General features: G+C 42.0%; 1 protein-coding gene across 1 annotated transcript in view; it reads left to right on the forward strand.

Moving 5' to 3' along the window:
* fat4 (FAT atypical cadherin 4) overlaps positions 1-15,462 on the forward strand; it is a 416,915-nt gene that overhangs the window by 5,742 nt on the left and 395,711 nt on the right. The window contains exon 2 of the mRNA XM_070871826.1: positions 3,346-6,234. Within this exon, the coding sequence (XP_070727927.1) occupies positions 3,346-6,234 (2,889 nt within the window). The remainder of the gene's footprint in view (positions 1-3,345; positions 6,235-15,462) is intronic.

The raw sequence follows: 15,462 nt of genomic DNA on the forward strand, positions 1-15,462 counted from the left end.
ACTACCTAACAGCACTGTGGGAGTATCTCCACCACATGCAGTGCTCACAACCACCTTTTCCAAAGGCAGTTAGGGATAGGCAGTGATTGCTGGCCTTGCCAGTGACGTTCACATCCCAGAAACGAATAAAAGAATATATCCCAGCTTATCACTCAATATTAGAGAACTATTTGAAGATAAATCAACATTACTAGATTATATTCACTTTCTCTATTGCATGGAGTGGTGACATCATAAATAGTAAATATAGGCTACCTGATTTTTAAAAATACTTCTTTTACTAAAAGAAAATAAGAGCTGAAAAGTGTTAGAAGATTTTAGCTCCTAAATCTTGAAATGATACTCTAGTATATCATCTTTTGAATGCTAAGCATGTTGGTATGCAATTTCTTTGTCTGCCACTTTAATGGAGAAGTGGAGAACACGTTTATTAAAATAGTGGTTAAAGAAATTTCATACAAATACATTAATACATTCCATCTTCATATCACAAAGTGCACTTTCAAACCCTCATCAATATTCATAAGATTTCCCACAGTTTAAGAATGGAGGGTGACACACTGGTTTTCACTTAATTTAGTCAGTGTACATACAAAGTTGACTGTATGTTGATTTGTTTTTAGGAAATATGCCAGTTGAATGAATAAATTATATCAAGAACATTTCTTTTGTTTTAAAAACAATTGAAATTAGTCATTAATTACACTTGTCCAACTTGTCTGGAAAATCTTTGGTCGTCAGTTTCTGAGGCCATGTGGTGGGAGGTAGATATGGCCTCCCCCAGTCCATTGTAATATTAGGCAGGGTTGGACTGATGTTTTCCTATCTTGTATTCTAACATGGGTGAAGTAAACATGTAAGCTGCAGTCACTGTGGTTCAAATTTTGCATACAGAGCTGTTCCCAATCTCAAAACAATCATATTGTTTTTGGTAATTACAAATTGCTTTAAATGGAGGTCACTGAGCATGTATTCTTCTCCCTTCTACCCTTCTCTTATGTATGTCTTTGCAGTCTTTTGGTTTAAAGTAATTTTGATATTATTATTATTATTAGTAATAGTATTATTTTCATTTTCATTTCTATGGCTTCCAATTTTTACACACATTTCCTCAACTGAAAATGGCAGACAACACAATAATAAATGACAATGGTATGAAATAAATAGATAATTTTTATATATATATATATATATATATATTATATAAAATATATATATTATATATATATATATATATATTTTGAAAATGTTGTGACTACAATTGCAGGAAAGACAGCATGGAAACAAATAGTTTTTATACTGCCCAATGAGTCCCCTCAACTTTGTTGAAATTTAATTTTTTCAGCTCCACTGTACTTTGTTACAGATGAGTAGACAGCAGGTTTATGCCTCAATTCTTCCCTGCCTCAGCTTACCTGCTGCTGAAACCCTCATCCATGTTTTTTATACCTCTAGAATTGGCTATTCCAATGCTATCCTGGCAGCGCTCCAATCTTCCACCCTCCATAAACTTGAGCTTATCCAAAACTCAACGACCCGTATTCTAACCCGCATCAATTCCTGTTCACCTATCACCTCTGTACTTACTGACCTACATTGGCTTCCGGTCCACCAACGCCTTGATTTTAAAACTCTTTGGTGTTGCCTCTCCCTATCTCTGTAATCTTCTCCAGCCCTACAACCCTCCAGGATCTTTGCATTCCTCCAACTCTGGCCTCTTGCACATCTCCCACTTCCTTCACACCACCAGTGGTGACCATGCCTTCAGCTGTCTAGGACCTAAGCTTTGAAATTCCCTCCATAAACCTCTCTGACTTCACCCTTCTCTCTTCCTTTAAGACACTGCTTAAAACCAGCCTCTTTGACCAAGCTTTTAGTCACTTGTCCTAATATGTCTTTCTTTGGCTCTGTTTTTTGTTTTATTATGCTCCTGTGAAGCACCATGGGATGCTTTTACTACATAAAGGCACTATATAAATGTAAATTGTTGTTGGCATTGCAGGGCCAGGTATTTCTAATTTAGAAAAAAAGCCACTTTCATCTCTTTCACACTGCTCTGCTCGAACTTCTCGTGACTGGTTTTACAATAGCATTGATGGAAGCTTGAAACAGGTTCCTCTAGCCGCAGATTTTAAAAACAAATTCATCAGTTTAGAGGGAGAACGAAATGTGTACAAACCAGGCCAATGATTAAAATAAATAAGTTAATCTGTTTATAGATTATCTGATGAGATTATTATTTTTGCACAACTGAATAATATCCCCAGTTAATTATGATGCAAGGAGACTCAAGAATAGGGTAAGAGGAAAAAAATCACTTTATAAAGAAGTGTGACCATTAATTAAAAAATAAGCCTGGGGTAATTCAGTGGTACAATGGATTAGACCCTGATCTTTCAACTTTGGAACCTGGGTTCGGATCCGGCCCAGATCGATAGGAATCTTCAACACTTCCCACAGTGACTAGGCTGAGATTGGAGAGAATTGAGGTACAAACCGGTTCCCTGCTCATCTCTGGCAAAGTGCACTGTAGCTGACAAATCCAATTTCAATTTGATTGATGGGAATCATTCGGCACTGAATCATGCTGTCTTTCCTGTAATTGTTGGGATGAAAGTTTCCTCTGCCTGCTGGATTTAAGGATTATGTGAAATGAGTTAATCCAGTTCCTAATATGCATGGGCATAAACCACAAAACTGTCCCTAATTCAGAACTTGTCAGCCACGTCACTTAGACAGGATTTGATTGGTGCAGAAAATTGAACAATTGTCAGTAAGAGGTGTTTTTCTGAGGTTGGGGCTGAAATACAATGTTGGGGTAGAGTAAAGGAAACTTTTCTCTGCATCTGGCTGTGCCATACCTGACTCGGGAGTCTAACATTGGTGCCTGAAATGGAATCTGATTCTTACACCATTAGTGTGCTGAGCCTTACAGTGGGAATGGGGGGTAGGTGGGATGCAGCTGCAGGCTTCAGAAGGGCTGGGACTGGCCTTCCTACCTCATTTCAGTACTGCAGACCCAGTTATGTGCATTCGGGATCTTCAGGAAATCCTGATGGAATGTCGTAGGGTGGGAGACCTGATGCCACGTCAGATAATCCATAAAATAAATTACTCTACAAATCCCAGTCATCAGCTTTGTTTTATATATTTCTTTATTCTTCTAATCAAATATAATATTTTGATTATCTCAAGTAGAGTTCTGTGTTTTTCTTCCTAATTATAAGCCTGCCAATCATACAGGTACAATCCTTTCTCACTAATTAATCTTTTTCATTCATACTAAATGCTTGTCAGTTGAAATCATCCTCTCTTAATTTTTTTCTGTCTAATTTTTGGTTGCAGGTCATTGCCACTGATGGTGGAAATCTCCGCTCCCAGAGTCCAGCTATTGTAACCATCACAGTTATCGACACACAGGACACTCCTCCATCATTCAGCCAGAGCAGCTATAGTTTCGTTATTTTTGAAAACATTGCTATTGATTCTCTTGTTGGCACCGTATATGCATCTACACTTGATCTTAATACCAACATCACTTACCTTATCACTTCAGGAGATCAGAGGGGCATGTTTACCATTGGTGGATCGACAGGTCAAATTAATACTGCCAGCACCATAGACAGAGAAGAACTAGCATTTTATCAGTTAAAAGTTGTGGCAAGTGGTGGTACGGTGACTGGGGAGACTTTAGTCAATATCACTGTCAAGGATCTGAATGATAATTCTCCACATTTCCCTCATGCAGTTGAAAATATTAATGCGGTTGAAAATTGGGGTTCGGGACACACAATTTTCCAGGCTAAAGTGAACGATCCCGATGAAGGCATCAATGGCATAGTTTCATACTCCTTGCGGCAGAATCCTAAAGCTCTCTTCGACATTGATGAGAAAACCGGAATAGTAACTTTAAATGGACCTCTTGACATAAATGCAGGTTCATACCAGGTGGAGGCAGTAGCATCTGACATGGGTGTTCCGCAGCGTTCATCTAGCTTAATCTTGACTGTCTACGTGCATGATGTGAATGACAACCCACCCATATTTGACCAGCTTTCGTACGAGGTCACAATTTCGGAGGCTGAACCTGTGAACTCTAGATTCTTTAAAGTCCAGGCTTCTGACAAAGATTCAGGAGTGAATGGGGAGATTACCTATGACATTGCACAAGGAAACAGAGAGAAGAAGTTTGGTATTTTTCCTGATGGGCAGTTATATATTAAGGCGGAATTGGATCGAGAAACTCAAAACCAATATGTCCTGATGGTTGTTGCTGCAGACAGAGCAGTGGAGCCTCTGAGTGCAACTGTGAATGTGACAATAATATTAGAAGATGTAAATGACAACAGACCTTTATTCAACAGCACAAATTATGTATTTCATTTTGAAGAGGAGCAGAAAGGTGGTTCAACTGTTGGTCATGTTAATGCTGTGGACAAAGATTTTGGATTTAATGGTGAAGTGAAGTATACATTTGAAACACTCCAGCTTGATTTTGAGCTGAATACAGTCACTGGGGAAATCACCAGTCTACATCAGTTTGACAGAGAGGCTCTAATGAGGCAAAGAGGGGCCGCGGTTTTCAGCTTTACAGTAATTGCATCAGACCAAGGGTTGCCAAAACCTCTCCAGGACCGTGCTACTGTACAGATATATATCAAGGATACCAATGACAATGTACCTAGATTCACTAAAGATCTATACCAGGCCACAATATCTGAAACAGCAGGAAACTTGACGCAAGTACTTCGTGTCAGTGCTTCAGATGTTGATGAGGGAAATAATGGTTTGGTACATTACTATATAATTGAAGGGAATGAAGAAGAACAGTTTATGATTCAAAGTGCCACAGGCCAAGTGACATTGGTAGGAAAGCTAGACCACGAAGCTACAGCTTCCTATTCTTTGACTCTTCTAGCAGTGGATTTGGGGAGTGTACCTTTGAGTTCCACGTGTACCTTAATCATCAGTGTGCTAGATGAAAATGACAATACACCTTCATTTCCTAAGTCTGTGATGCACATTGATGCATTAGAAAATATGAGAGTTGGAGAGCTTGTAGAATCTGCGACTGCTACTGATTCAGATTCAGGAGACAATGCTGAGATCCATTACAGCATTACAGGAAGTAACAACCATGGAACATTTAGCATTAGTCATAATACAGGTAGCATCTTCCTAGCAAAAAAAATGGACTTTGAAACGCAATCTGTTTACCGATTGAACATAACAGCAAAAGATAATGGAAGACCACCAAGATCCTCAACAATGTCAGTAGTGATTCATGTCAGAGACTTTAACGATAATCCACCTAGTTTTCCTCCTGGAGATATTTTTAAATCTATTGTGGAAAATGTTCCTATTGGTACATCTGTACTGAAAGTAATTGCCCAAGACCCTGATGCCGATATTAATGGAGAGTTACAATATTGCATAGCCCAGCAAATACCAAGAGGAAATCATTTTGTAATCAGTGCTTCAGATGGGACACTGCGGACCAATGCAGAGATTGACCGCGAATTTTCCAATCTGTTTGAACTTACTATTAAAGCCATTGATCAGGCAGTTCCACTAGATTTCAGACGTTTTGCTTTAAAGAATGTCACTATCTTAGTAACAGACCAGAATGATAATGCTCCTGTATTTGTATCACAGAATGCTCTTGTCGCAGATAGTGCTCTTGTGATGGGCTCCATTCTCATAACTATCAGAGCTATAGACTTGGACGAAGGAACAAATGGAGAAGTTGAGTATGAACTAGTCAATGGAGATAGTGACACCTTCATGATGGATCGATATAATGGAGATATTAGAGTAATAGCACCTTTAGTTCCTTCCAGACTTACATACCATCTTGTTGTGTCAGCTGTCGACTTTGGACCAGAGAGAAGAAAAACCAGTACTGAGCTGACTGTTATTCTTCAGGGTGTAGATGGACCTGTCTTTACCCAGCCAAAATACATCACCATTTTACGTGAAGGAGAGCCTGTGGGTACCAGTGTGATCTCTTTAGAGGCAGCGAGTCCCAGAGATACTTTAGCATTACTGGAGTATTACATAGTTTCAGTTCGTTGTGGGGGGAAATCTGTTGGACGCCTTTTCACAATAGGACACCACAGTGGTATCATCCAAACAGCTGCTGTGCTGGATCGCGAGCGAGGTCCAAACCTATACCTTGTGGATGTTTATGCAGTGGAGAAATCTTCTAGTTTGCCCAGAACACAAAAAGCAGAGGTAAGTGGATATTATTTAAATTATAATGCACAGGGATAATGGGTCAAATGGTCTCCATCTGTGCTGAAATGTGTATGATTCTGTGTTTGCTTAATGAGTAAGGAAGTTATAATGAACTTTTATAAAACACTGGTTCGACCACAACTGGAGTATTGTGTCCAATTCTGGGCACTGCACGTTAGGAAGAATATAAAGGGCTTAGAAAAGATTTACAAGAATAGTTCTAGGGATGAGGGACTTCAGTTACGTTGATAGACTGGAGAATCTGGGGTTGTTCCCCTTAGAGCAGACAAGGTTGAGAGGAGATTTGATAGAAGTGTTCAAAATCATGATGGTCTAGACACAGTAGATCGAGAGAAACTGTTCCCATTGACGGAAGGGTCAAGAACCAGAGGACACAGGTTTAAGGTGATTGGCAGCAGAACCAAAGGTGACATGAGGAAACACATTTTAACGCAGTGAATGGTTAGGATCTGGAACGCACTGCCAGGGAGGGGGGTGGAGGAAAATGTGATCGTGGCTTTCAAAAGGGAATTGGATAAGTACCTGAAGAAAAAAAACTTGCAAGGCTACGGAGAAAGGGCGGGTAGTAGGACTTGCAGAGAGTTGGCATGGACTCGACGGGCCGAATGGCCTTCTGTGCTGTAACCATTCTATGATTCTATGACTAAAGGTGGATTTGCTGCAGATTGAAATATGTGGACTAATATAATTTTAACCACCATGGCGGAGGGGATATTTTGCTTATTTAAAAGTATATATTTTCATATTATATGATTGTTTTTATAACAGTAGAAGGGACACACTGACCAGAGCATTGTAAGAGAGATTTACAAATAAGGCTTATAGTAATGTAAGTATTGTAATTACTTATTCCTTTTTGCCCCTCATTCTTTGAGAGAACTAAGTTTTTATAGAACTTGGTTATGTTTGAACTGTATAAAACACTAGTTAGGCCACAACTAGAGTACTGTGTGAAATTTTGGTCACCATCACATTACAGAAAAGATGTGATTTCACTGGAGAGGGTACAGAGGAGATTTACGAGGATGTTGCCTGGACTGGAGAATTTTAGACATGAGGAAAGATTGGATAGGCTGGGTTTGTTTTCTTTGGAATAGAGAAGGCTGAGGGGAGACCTTATTGAGGTGTATAAAATTATGAGGGGCCTAGATAGAGTGGATAGGAAGGACCTATTTCCCTTAGCAGAGGGATCAACAACTAGGGGGCATAGATTTAAAGTAATTGGTAGGCTGTTTAGAGGAGATTTGAGGGGAAATTTCTTGACCCAGAGGGTGGTGGGGGTCTGGAACTCACTGCCTGAAAGGGTGGTAGATGCAGAAACCCTCATCACATTTAAAAAGTACTTGGATGTGCACTTGAAGTGTCGTAACCTACAGGGCTACGGACCAAGAGTTGGAAAGTGGGATTAGGCTGGATAGTTCTTTGTTGACCGGGCGGACATGATGGGCCAAAATGACCTCCTTCCGTGCTGTAAATTTCTGTGATTCTATGATTCTAACTGATTACAGCATTCCATTTTCTCTCAAGTCATGAAATGTCCCATTACAAAACTGTCATTTTATATGACTGTGTACTTGCAACTAAACAGAATGCTCTGGATAATCTAAGTATCTGTATGACAATATTTTATTTATTAGTAAACGTTTGCATTCATTACATCAGATTTACATCTTTTTTAAGATAGCCCTTTATAGATGCAAAAGGTTTAAAGATTAGCAAAGGAGACTCCTAACTGTTGTTTTGCATACGAGTGCCCTGATTCTATAAACTGCAAACAGTAATCTAAATAACTGGTAACTGAAGATGCCACGGTTTGACAGAGCGAAGAATATGAATCTAATTTTATCCCATGAGTCAAGTAGACCTTATAACCCACAAATGGCAAAGCCACAAGTGAATCAGCAATGTCTTACTCCCCACCATGTGACATGAGTTTAGTTTCCTAGGGGTCCAGGTTTCGGGTGGAGTTGTTCCTATTTTTTTGGAGCAACTAGTTTAGTTTGGAGTATCTTAGAAATCGCAATTCTCGGCATTTAGTTTGCTCCAGTTCTAGTGAGTTAGTTTAGTTTCATTTTGGTTAATTTTTTTTTAAAAGGGGGCGTTACCAGCCACTTACGCCTGTTTTGCAAGCTTCGGCACCGAAAAGTTACTCCAAACTAACTTAGAACGGAGTAAGTGCCGACTTTTGTACGCTCAGAAAAACCTTGCATACACTTTAGAATTAGGCGCAGGTAAGCCAGAGATGGGGGGGTGGGGTGAAGGGAAGTTAGAGGGAAGTTAAGGGATTTTCCAAAGCATTAAACACTTCACTTTTAAAATAAAGAACCATCATCAATAATAAATGATAAATAAATCAATAGGTAAAAAATTAAAAAGTTCCCACCTCACCTACCTTTCGCGAGCACTGGGAGCCTATTCGGCCACGGCTAGGGGCTGGTGCCTCAGGCTGGAAATCGGCACTCTGCCCGCTCCAGGAGCCCATTCGACCAGGGCTAGGAGCTGCGTGCTTCGGGCCCCTCTCACACAGCCAGCAGCACACGCACACAGAATCTGGGGGCCAGGAGCTATTGCGCATGCGCGCAGACTCCACTGTGCACGCACGCAGCTGCCGGCACTCTTTTTGGTCTAGGGCCGTAGCTCTGCCCCCCCCCCTACTGCTGTGCTGCATCGCGCTGACTGCTGAACAGGCCTGCTGCACCCGGAGAATCGTGAGATCAATTTTTGGCGCACTTTTCATTCCACAAAATAGGCGGGCCTCTCGGAGGTGCGCCGTTCTAACAGATATCGGAAACTTCGGCCCCTACTGTCCACCATTGTATATTCTATTTTCACCACGGGGAAAAAAAAATAAGCAAAACCAATTTTAAATGCATTAATAGATTGCTCTTAGGCCTCTTGAACACCGAATGAAGATGAACAAGTAGCTTTGTGATGTGAAAAGGCAGGTTTGTGGTGTTGTGAGAGAACAATGTGACATCTGAGCAAATAATGTGAAGTTATAAAGGGATTTACATTTATGAAATGTGTACTAACTGTCATACAAGTGACACAATGTAGAGAAACAGATGTCTGATAGTGAACAAACAATGGGGCAGGAGCAGTGGTGCTGGACATTTGTCAGGAAGAGGCCTGAAGTTTCCTTCATATTTTGATCATTTAGTTTGTGTTACAAGGCATAATGTATTTGAGAGGTGTGAATGGCATTATAACCTGTAAAATCCAATCAGTTGTAATGTCTGTAGCTCCACACTGTGGACACCTGTGTTACTGCAGCTAGTACTGTTTAATAAAGAGTAGGTCACCTGACCAGGTTAGAAGATTCCGGAAACCTGCAGCCATCTTACAGGTTGTGTGTAGTGTGCTTTCCGAAGGTATGAGCTTGAATACACACTCAATTAGTTTACATTATGGCTGCTAGTTTTTTCCACATCTTTTAACGGGAGTGTTTTTTTTCCAACAAAATTACTGAAGTTTAGTAGTATAAATAAGGTAAAAAAAAATTACTGATGTAACATTCCTGTACATATATATGTAACATGATCTCAGTAACACAATGAGAAGGGTTTGCAAGAACTTTCTATTCTGTAGTGTAAAACTGTTAGAAGTGACTGCTTTTTCCAAAGACTGTCTCATACCACTTCCTGTCACGTGACGTTATCTCACTGTCACAAAGGTAGTCCTAGCTACTTCCTGAGATATAATTTCAGTGACAACCATACACCTTCTAGTCTAGTGGTGGGCAAAATACGTCCTGCGGCTCATATCCGATCCGCCAAGTCATTGTATCCGGTCATTTGGATGGGACAAAAATAGAATGTGCACCGGAGCACGAGCTGCACATTCGTCTATCCACTTTCACTTCTCATGGCTCAGAGACAGACCCGAACTGCAGCCAAGGAAAAAACTTGGTAATACATCATACAAATTAATAATTCTCAAAAGCAATTCTCTCTGGCCCGATCTTAAAAGGATCCGTTCCATGAGACTGGGACCCAATGGTGGAAGTTTGTACCAGAATGCACTGCATACTCGAATATGCCCTATCCATTTTAGAGTGGAGTCATGGCTGCTCATCTCCACAAATCTTTTACCGAAGAAAGTGACTGGCGCTGCACCTTTCCTCTCCCGGTATCCAGTGTACGATGGCAGGGGAATTCTCATCTGGCACCAATTTATTAGTAATCTTTGCAGAGGGACATAAGGATGACTGAGGTGGGAAATTGATGCTGACACAGGCTCTAAAGAGGATAGAGTTCTATTTCATAGTACTAATTTACAGAGACCAGAAGATACCGCAACTTTTTAATTTTTATCTTTGATTCATCTCTAAGCAGTATCGAATACATACAAGATAGCATCGGACTACTATCTGAATTTATGTTCATGCAATGTTGCCTCTTTTTTTGTGTGCAGTCCCATTAAATTTGCTGTGCAGCCAGCCACTATGCAGCCGCGCATGCGCAGTATCTCTTCCAGTGGCAGCAGATGGGTAATGGCCTGCGCTGGACCGTGCAATTGGTGGAACATTAGTGGGCGGCCCTCAACACTCACCAAAACTTGTTAAGTGGCCCTACAGTCCAAATAATTGCCCACCCCTGTTCTAGTCAGTAACTAGTGAGTTTAGAATGAAGAATAATGATAATTAAATTTTACATGCAGAATATATATACTCTCTCTAAGACAGTCCCTCGGAGTCGAGAATGACTTGCTTCCACACTAAAAATAAGTTCTCAGGTGACTGATTCAATGTGGGACGTACAGTCTCTGTCACAGGTGGGGCAGATGGTGGTTGAAGAAATGGGTGGGTTGGGTGCTTGGGTTGCTGTGCGTTCCTTCCGCTGTTTACGCTTGGCTTCAGCTTGCTCTCGGCGTAGAGATTCAAGGTGTTCGGCGCCTTCCCGGATGCTTTTCCTCCACTTTGTGCGGTCTTTGGCCAGGGGTTCCCAAGTGTCGGTGGGGATGTTGCACTTTTTGAGAGTATTCTTGAAGCATTTCCTCTACCCACCTGGGGCTTGCTTGCTGTGTCGGATCTCCGAGTAGAATGCTTGTTTTGGGAGTCTCGTATCGGGCACGTGGATGACGTGGCCCGCCCAATGGAGTTGATCGAGCGTCTGTGCTTTGATGCTGGGGATGTTGGCCTGAGCGAGAATGCTCAATACTACTAAAATGGTGGGTGGCCACAACATTGTGAAGGTGTGCTTGTAAGTGATGCTGTGAGGGACATGTTGTAGGACCCATTAAACTCAGTAGGACCCATCTAATGTTGCGTGACAGCACCACTGTACTCATCAGGATCTCGCGTTGCCTCTCAATTAATATTGTAGGAATGCCGTAGATAGTAATCTGACATGCTGCTGGTATATTATGCCCAAGTTTCCGGTTCTGGCGAAAATGGCGCACCTCTGAGACTTACGTGACCTGCCTGGACTGGAAGGTGCGCCGGAATCTTCTTGAGCAATTCTCCGGTCCTCCTGGAGCGTGGCATGGCACAGCGTAGTCTCCCTCGGGCGTAGCAAGCCGATCGCAGCCTGCAGGGGGCCGGGGCTAGGGATCAGCCTTCTTGTCAGTGCCGGCAGTGTTGCGCAGGCGCGTTGGAGCATGCGCGCCTGCGCAGTGGCTCAGCAGGGCGTTTTTCCCCCAGTTGTGTTTGAATGGTGTGGGTACCGGGGAGGGATGGAGGAGCGTGGGAGGGGGGCACTGGGGAGGTGATTGGTGGGGGAGGAGCGTGGCAAGGGAAGGAGGGGGAGCGTGGCAAGGGAAGGAGGAGCGTGGGTTGGGGGTCACTCAAAATGATCGAAGGGCCGGAGGAAAGAGCAGGGTGCCTCCTTTCAGCCTCCCCCCCCCCCCCCCCCCACACACACACACACACACACACACCCCACACACACACACAACCTCCCAAACTTCAACCCACACACACACCCCCCACACACAAACACACACCTCCCACACACACACCCCCCACACACACACATCCCACACATGCACATACCCCACACACACACACACCCCATACACCCCACCCCACACACACACACCCTCCCACACCACACACACACACCCCCTCCCACACCCCACCCCCCCCGCATACACCCCCTCCCACACCCCACCCCACACACAACACCCTCCCACACCCCACCCCACACACATAGCCCCTCACCCCCCCCCCCCCACAGACACACAACACACACCACACACCCCCCCCCCCCACCCCTCACTGGCAGATACAGAGAGAGAGAGACACTGACAGAGATACCTTCCCTTCACATAAAGGTAGGACTTCTATTTTTTGTTGATTGATTGCTTATTACTTTGGTCTTGGTGCTTTAGGTGCAGGGTTCCTTCTATTTTTTATTAACTAATTGCTTATTACTTTTTGTGCTTCGTTTAGTGCTTAATGCTTTAAATGTACTGCTTTGTTTAGTGCTTAGTGCTTTAAATGTACTTTGCTTCTTTAATGTTGTTGTGAAGGTGTTTATGGAAAATCCTCTAACTTCCCTTACCCCCCCCGCCCCCTGTTGTGATGTTGATGTGTCCTTTGTGTTTAATGCTTCCCACCTGCCGTCTCTGGCTGTGCCTGCACTAAACTTAACTCTAGGTAAGGTTTTTCAGAACTTACAAAACTTACACTTACTCCATCCTAAGTTAGTTTGTAGTAAGTTTTCACTGCCAAAACTTGTAAAACAGGTCCAAGTGGCTGGACACACCCCCTTTTGAAAAATAAAATACCTTACCTAAAGCCAACCTAAACTAACTCACTAGAACTGGAGCAAACTAATATCCGAGAATTGCAATTTCTAACATACTCCAAACTAAACTAGTTGCTCCAAAAAACTAGGAGCAACTCCACCCAAAACTTGGGCCCTTATTAACTCCTTATCAGTACCCAATTACATAACCACAACCAGTTACATAATCTACTGACATAGTCTATCTGCCACCCGGGTCCCACTTAATTCCTCTTCCCTCTCCACATTGCACATTGTCCTCCTCGCTCCCCCCTCCCGTTTTTCTCATCTATGGACAAAATCTGTGTAAGTGATAGAGATTCATAACTGGAGCTGCTTCAGTGGAACTACAGACAACACAAGGGCATGCAGGTGGAGAATTCGTGAATGGAAGTTATGAGGCATGAGCAGTTGAAAACATCACAAGCAAAAATATTTAATTTTTTTATCAGCTTTTTAATACAATTTAAACCATCTAGAAGAACATCTGAGCTAATGGTATTATTTGAATGTGTGTTTTATCTTATGAAAGCGGACTAATGTTTTTCTGGGGTCCAGAGGGGACTGTTTATGAGGTATTTTGCTGATGACTTTGACATTACAATTGGAATCAGTCTGTCAGCCTGGCCTGAATCATGGCAAATGGTCATCTGTTCAGGAGCTGGTCACTGGAACTAGATAGTGGGAAAAATCTCCTTGGGCAGTGCTACATCAACAACTACCTCAGCAGAAACTACAGGCCCACCATGGGAAGTAAGGAGGGGAAATAAATTATATTATAATCATGTAAATAACCAAGAAAAACAAAGGAAAGATAAAAGGTACTTGCATCTTGTGCAAATGCACCATGAGAGGTTGAGCAGAGGTTTTGGGTTGGAAGAACAAACAAATTACATAATAAAGTTTTGTGTATTAGTAAGTAAATAGTGACTGTCATTTTTACCTAACTCGTCTGGCAGGAAGCTGACGGAATTTAACACATCCGATTTTACTTTCCATGAAGTCAACAGAAATCGTGTCTGTTTCTGGCTGAGTGGGTTTGGTTCAAATTAACCTCAGTGTTACAGATATATTTATAGCTTTCATTATCAGTGAGGTGTGCAATATTTTATCTTGTGCCACTCATGCGATGCATTGCTTCAGTAAATTTGCTGTGTCACAGTAATGGGTAAAGTATTGTTTAAGCTGTACTGCAATAAATTCAAAAACAGCATCTCCCAGACTACCTGCGAGCATTGCCATGTGAGGTCTACCCATATTCAATAGACATAAGTATTTTCGGTATTCATTTCTGTGGAGATTTTCCAGATTGTCTGCTTTAACTTCAGCAAAAGATTCACAAACTCCAGAGAAACGGCATACATGGTGTCTGGGGTTTCCGCAGATCTTCCGCTGGAGTTCTGGGAGACAACTGGGAGGAAACCCTACAGAAATTCTATTCCTTTGACTTCCCATTTTTCTCCTAGTCTCCTTCATTATAAACAGATTATAGCCGTGCAGGATTGCAGTCACGGTTATTCTGTTGACAACCTAAGAAGCGATTTATATTGATTTTTACCAATAAAAGATCTATGTGACATTTTTCTCTGAAGATGCAGATTGTTTGCTTATGCTTGGGTAAGATTGCCAGTAGTGTGCCCTTTTCCTTAAACTAAAGGTTTTTATTACTAGTGGTCTACATTTCAATATTCACAGCCTCCTATCCTTCAGAAATCCTTGGTATTTCAAATCCCTTGAGTGTACTGTAGAAGGAAATTGGTAGTGAAAGATTTTGAAACTGGAAAGTAAAAGAGCCCCTTATGTCTGGGTTATGAGGGGTACATTGCCTAAGGTTTTTGGCTGATTATACTCTTCTGTGATGACCTTTTGGGCTGTTTTAACATGTTACTAACTATATGTGGCACTAATCCTAAATGTGGTTTTAACTGACATTGAGCTGGTGTGCAAATGGGAATCAGTCCATCTGAGCTTCTCATAGTGTACGAATAACAGGAAAAAGATACAGTGGAGATAGTACACAAATACGGGTTGCATTTTGATGGACAGCAACTAGCAACGCAAGGCAGCCAATGGCGAAAGAACGGCACTTTGTTTTGTCTTTCCTAGACATTCACTCCCATGAAAGTGGGAGATGGCGGTACAGAGGAATAAATGGAAAGTCTCAACTTTACTATTTGAGCGATAATCTCATGCCACTTTTGCATTATTAAGAAGGCCATGGAAGAGCATTGCCCCAATAGAGCCCCACAATCTCCTTGAATTTTCATTCACTTTGCCCCCGACATTACCTTGAATCAGGAATTAGGAGGACCCACTATTGTAAGACTTACAAATGCTGAGTTTCTTCAGTTGGTGGGCTTCAGAGGGTGGATTCCTTACAGAGCGCCATTGACTGGGAATAAGATGGCTAGCTGTCAGTGGCACTACAATGTAAAACTTTTCAGAAACTCCTCGTTAAATTAGTGCACAGATGTAG

Source organism: Pristiophorus japonicus, chromosome 2 (genome assembly GCF_044704955.1).
Source record: "Pristiophorus japonicus isolate sPriJap1 chromosome 2, sPriJap1.hap1, whole genome shotgun sequence".
NCBI lineage: Eukaryota > Metazoa > Chordata > Chondrichthyes > Pristiophoridae > Pristiophorus > Pristiophorus japonicus.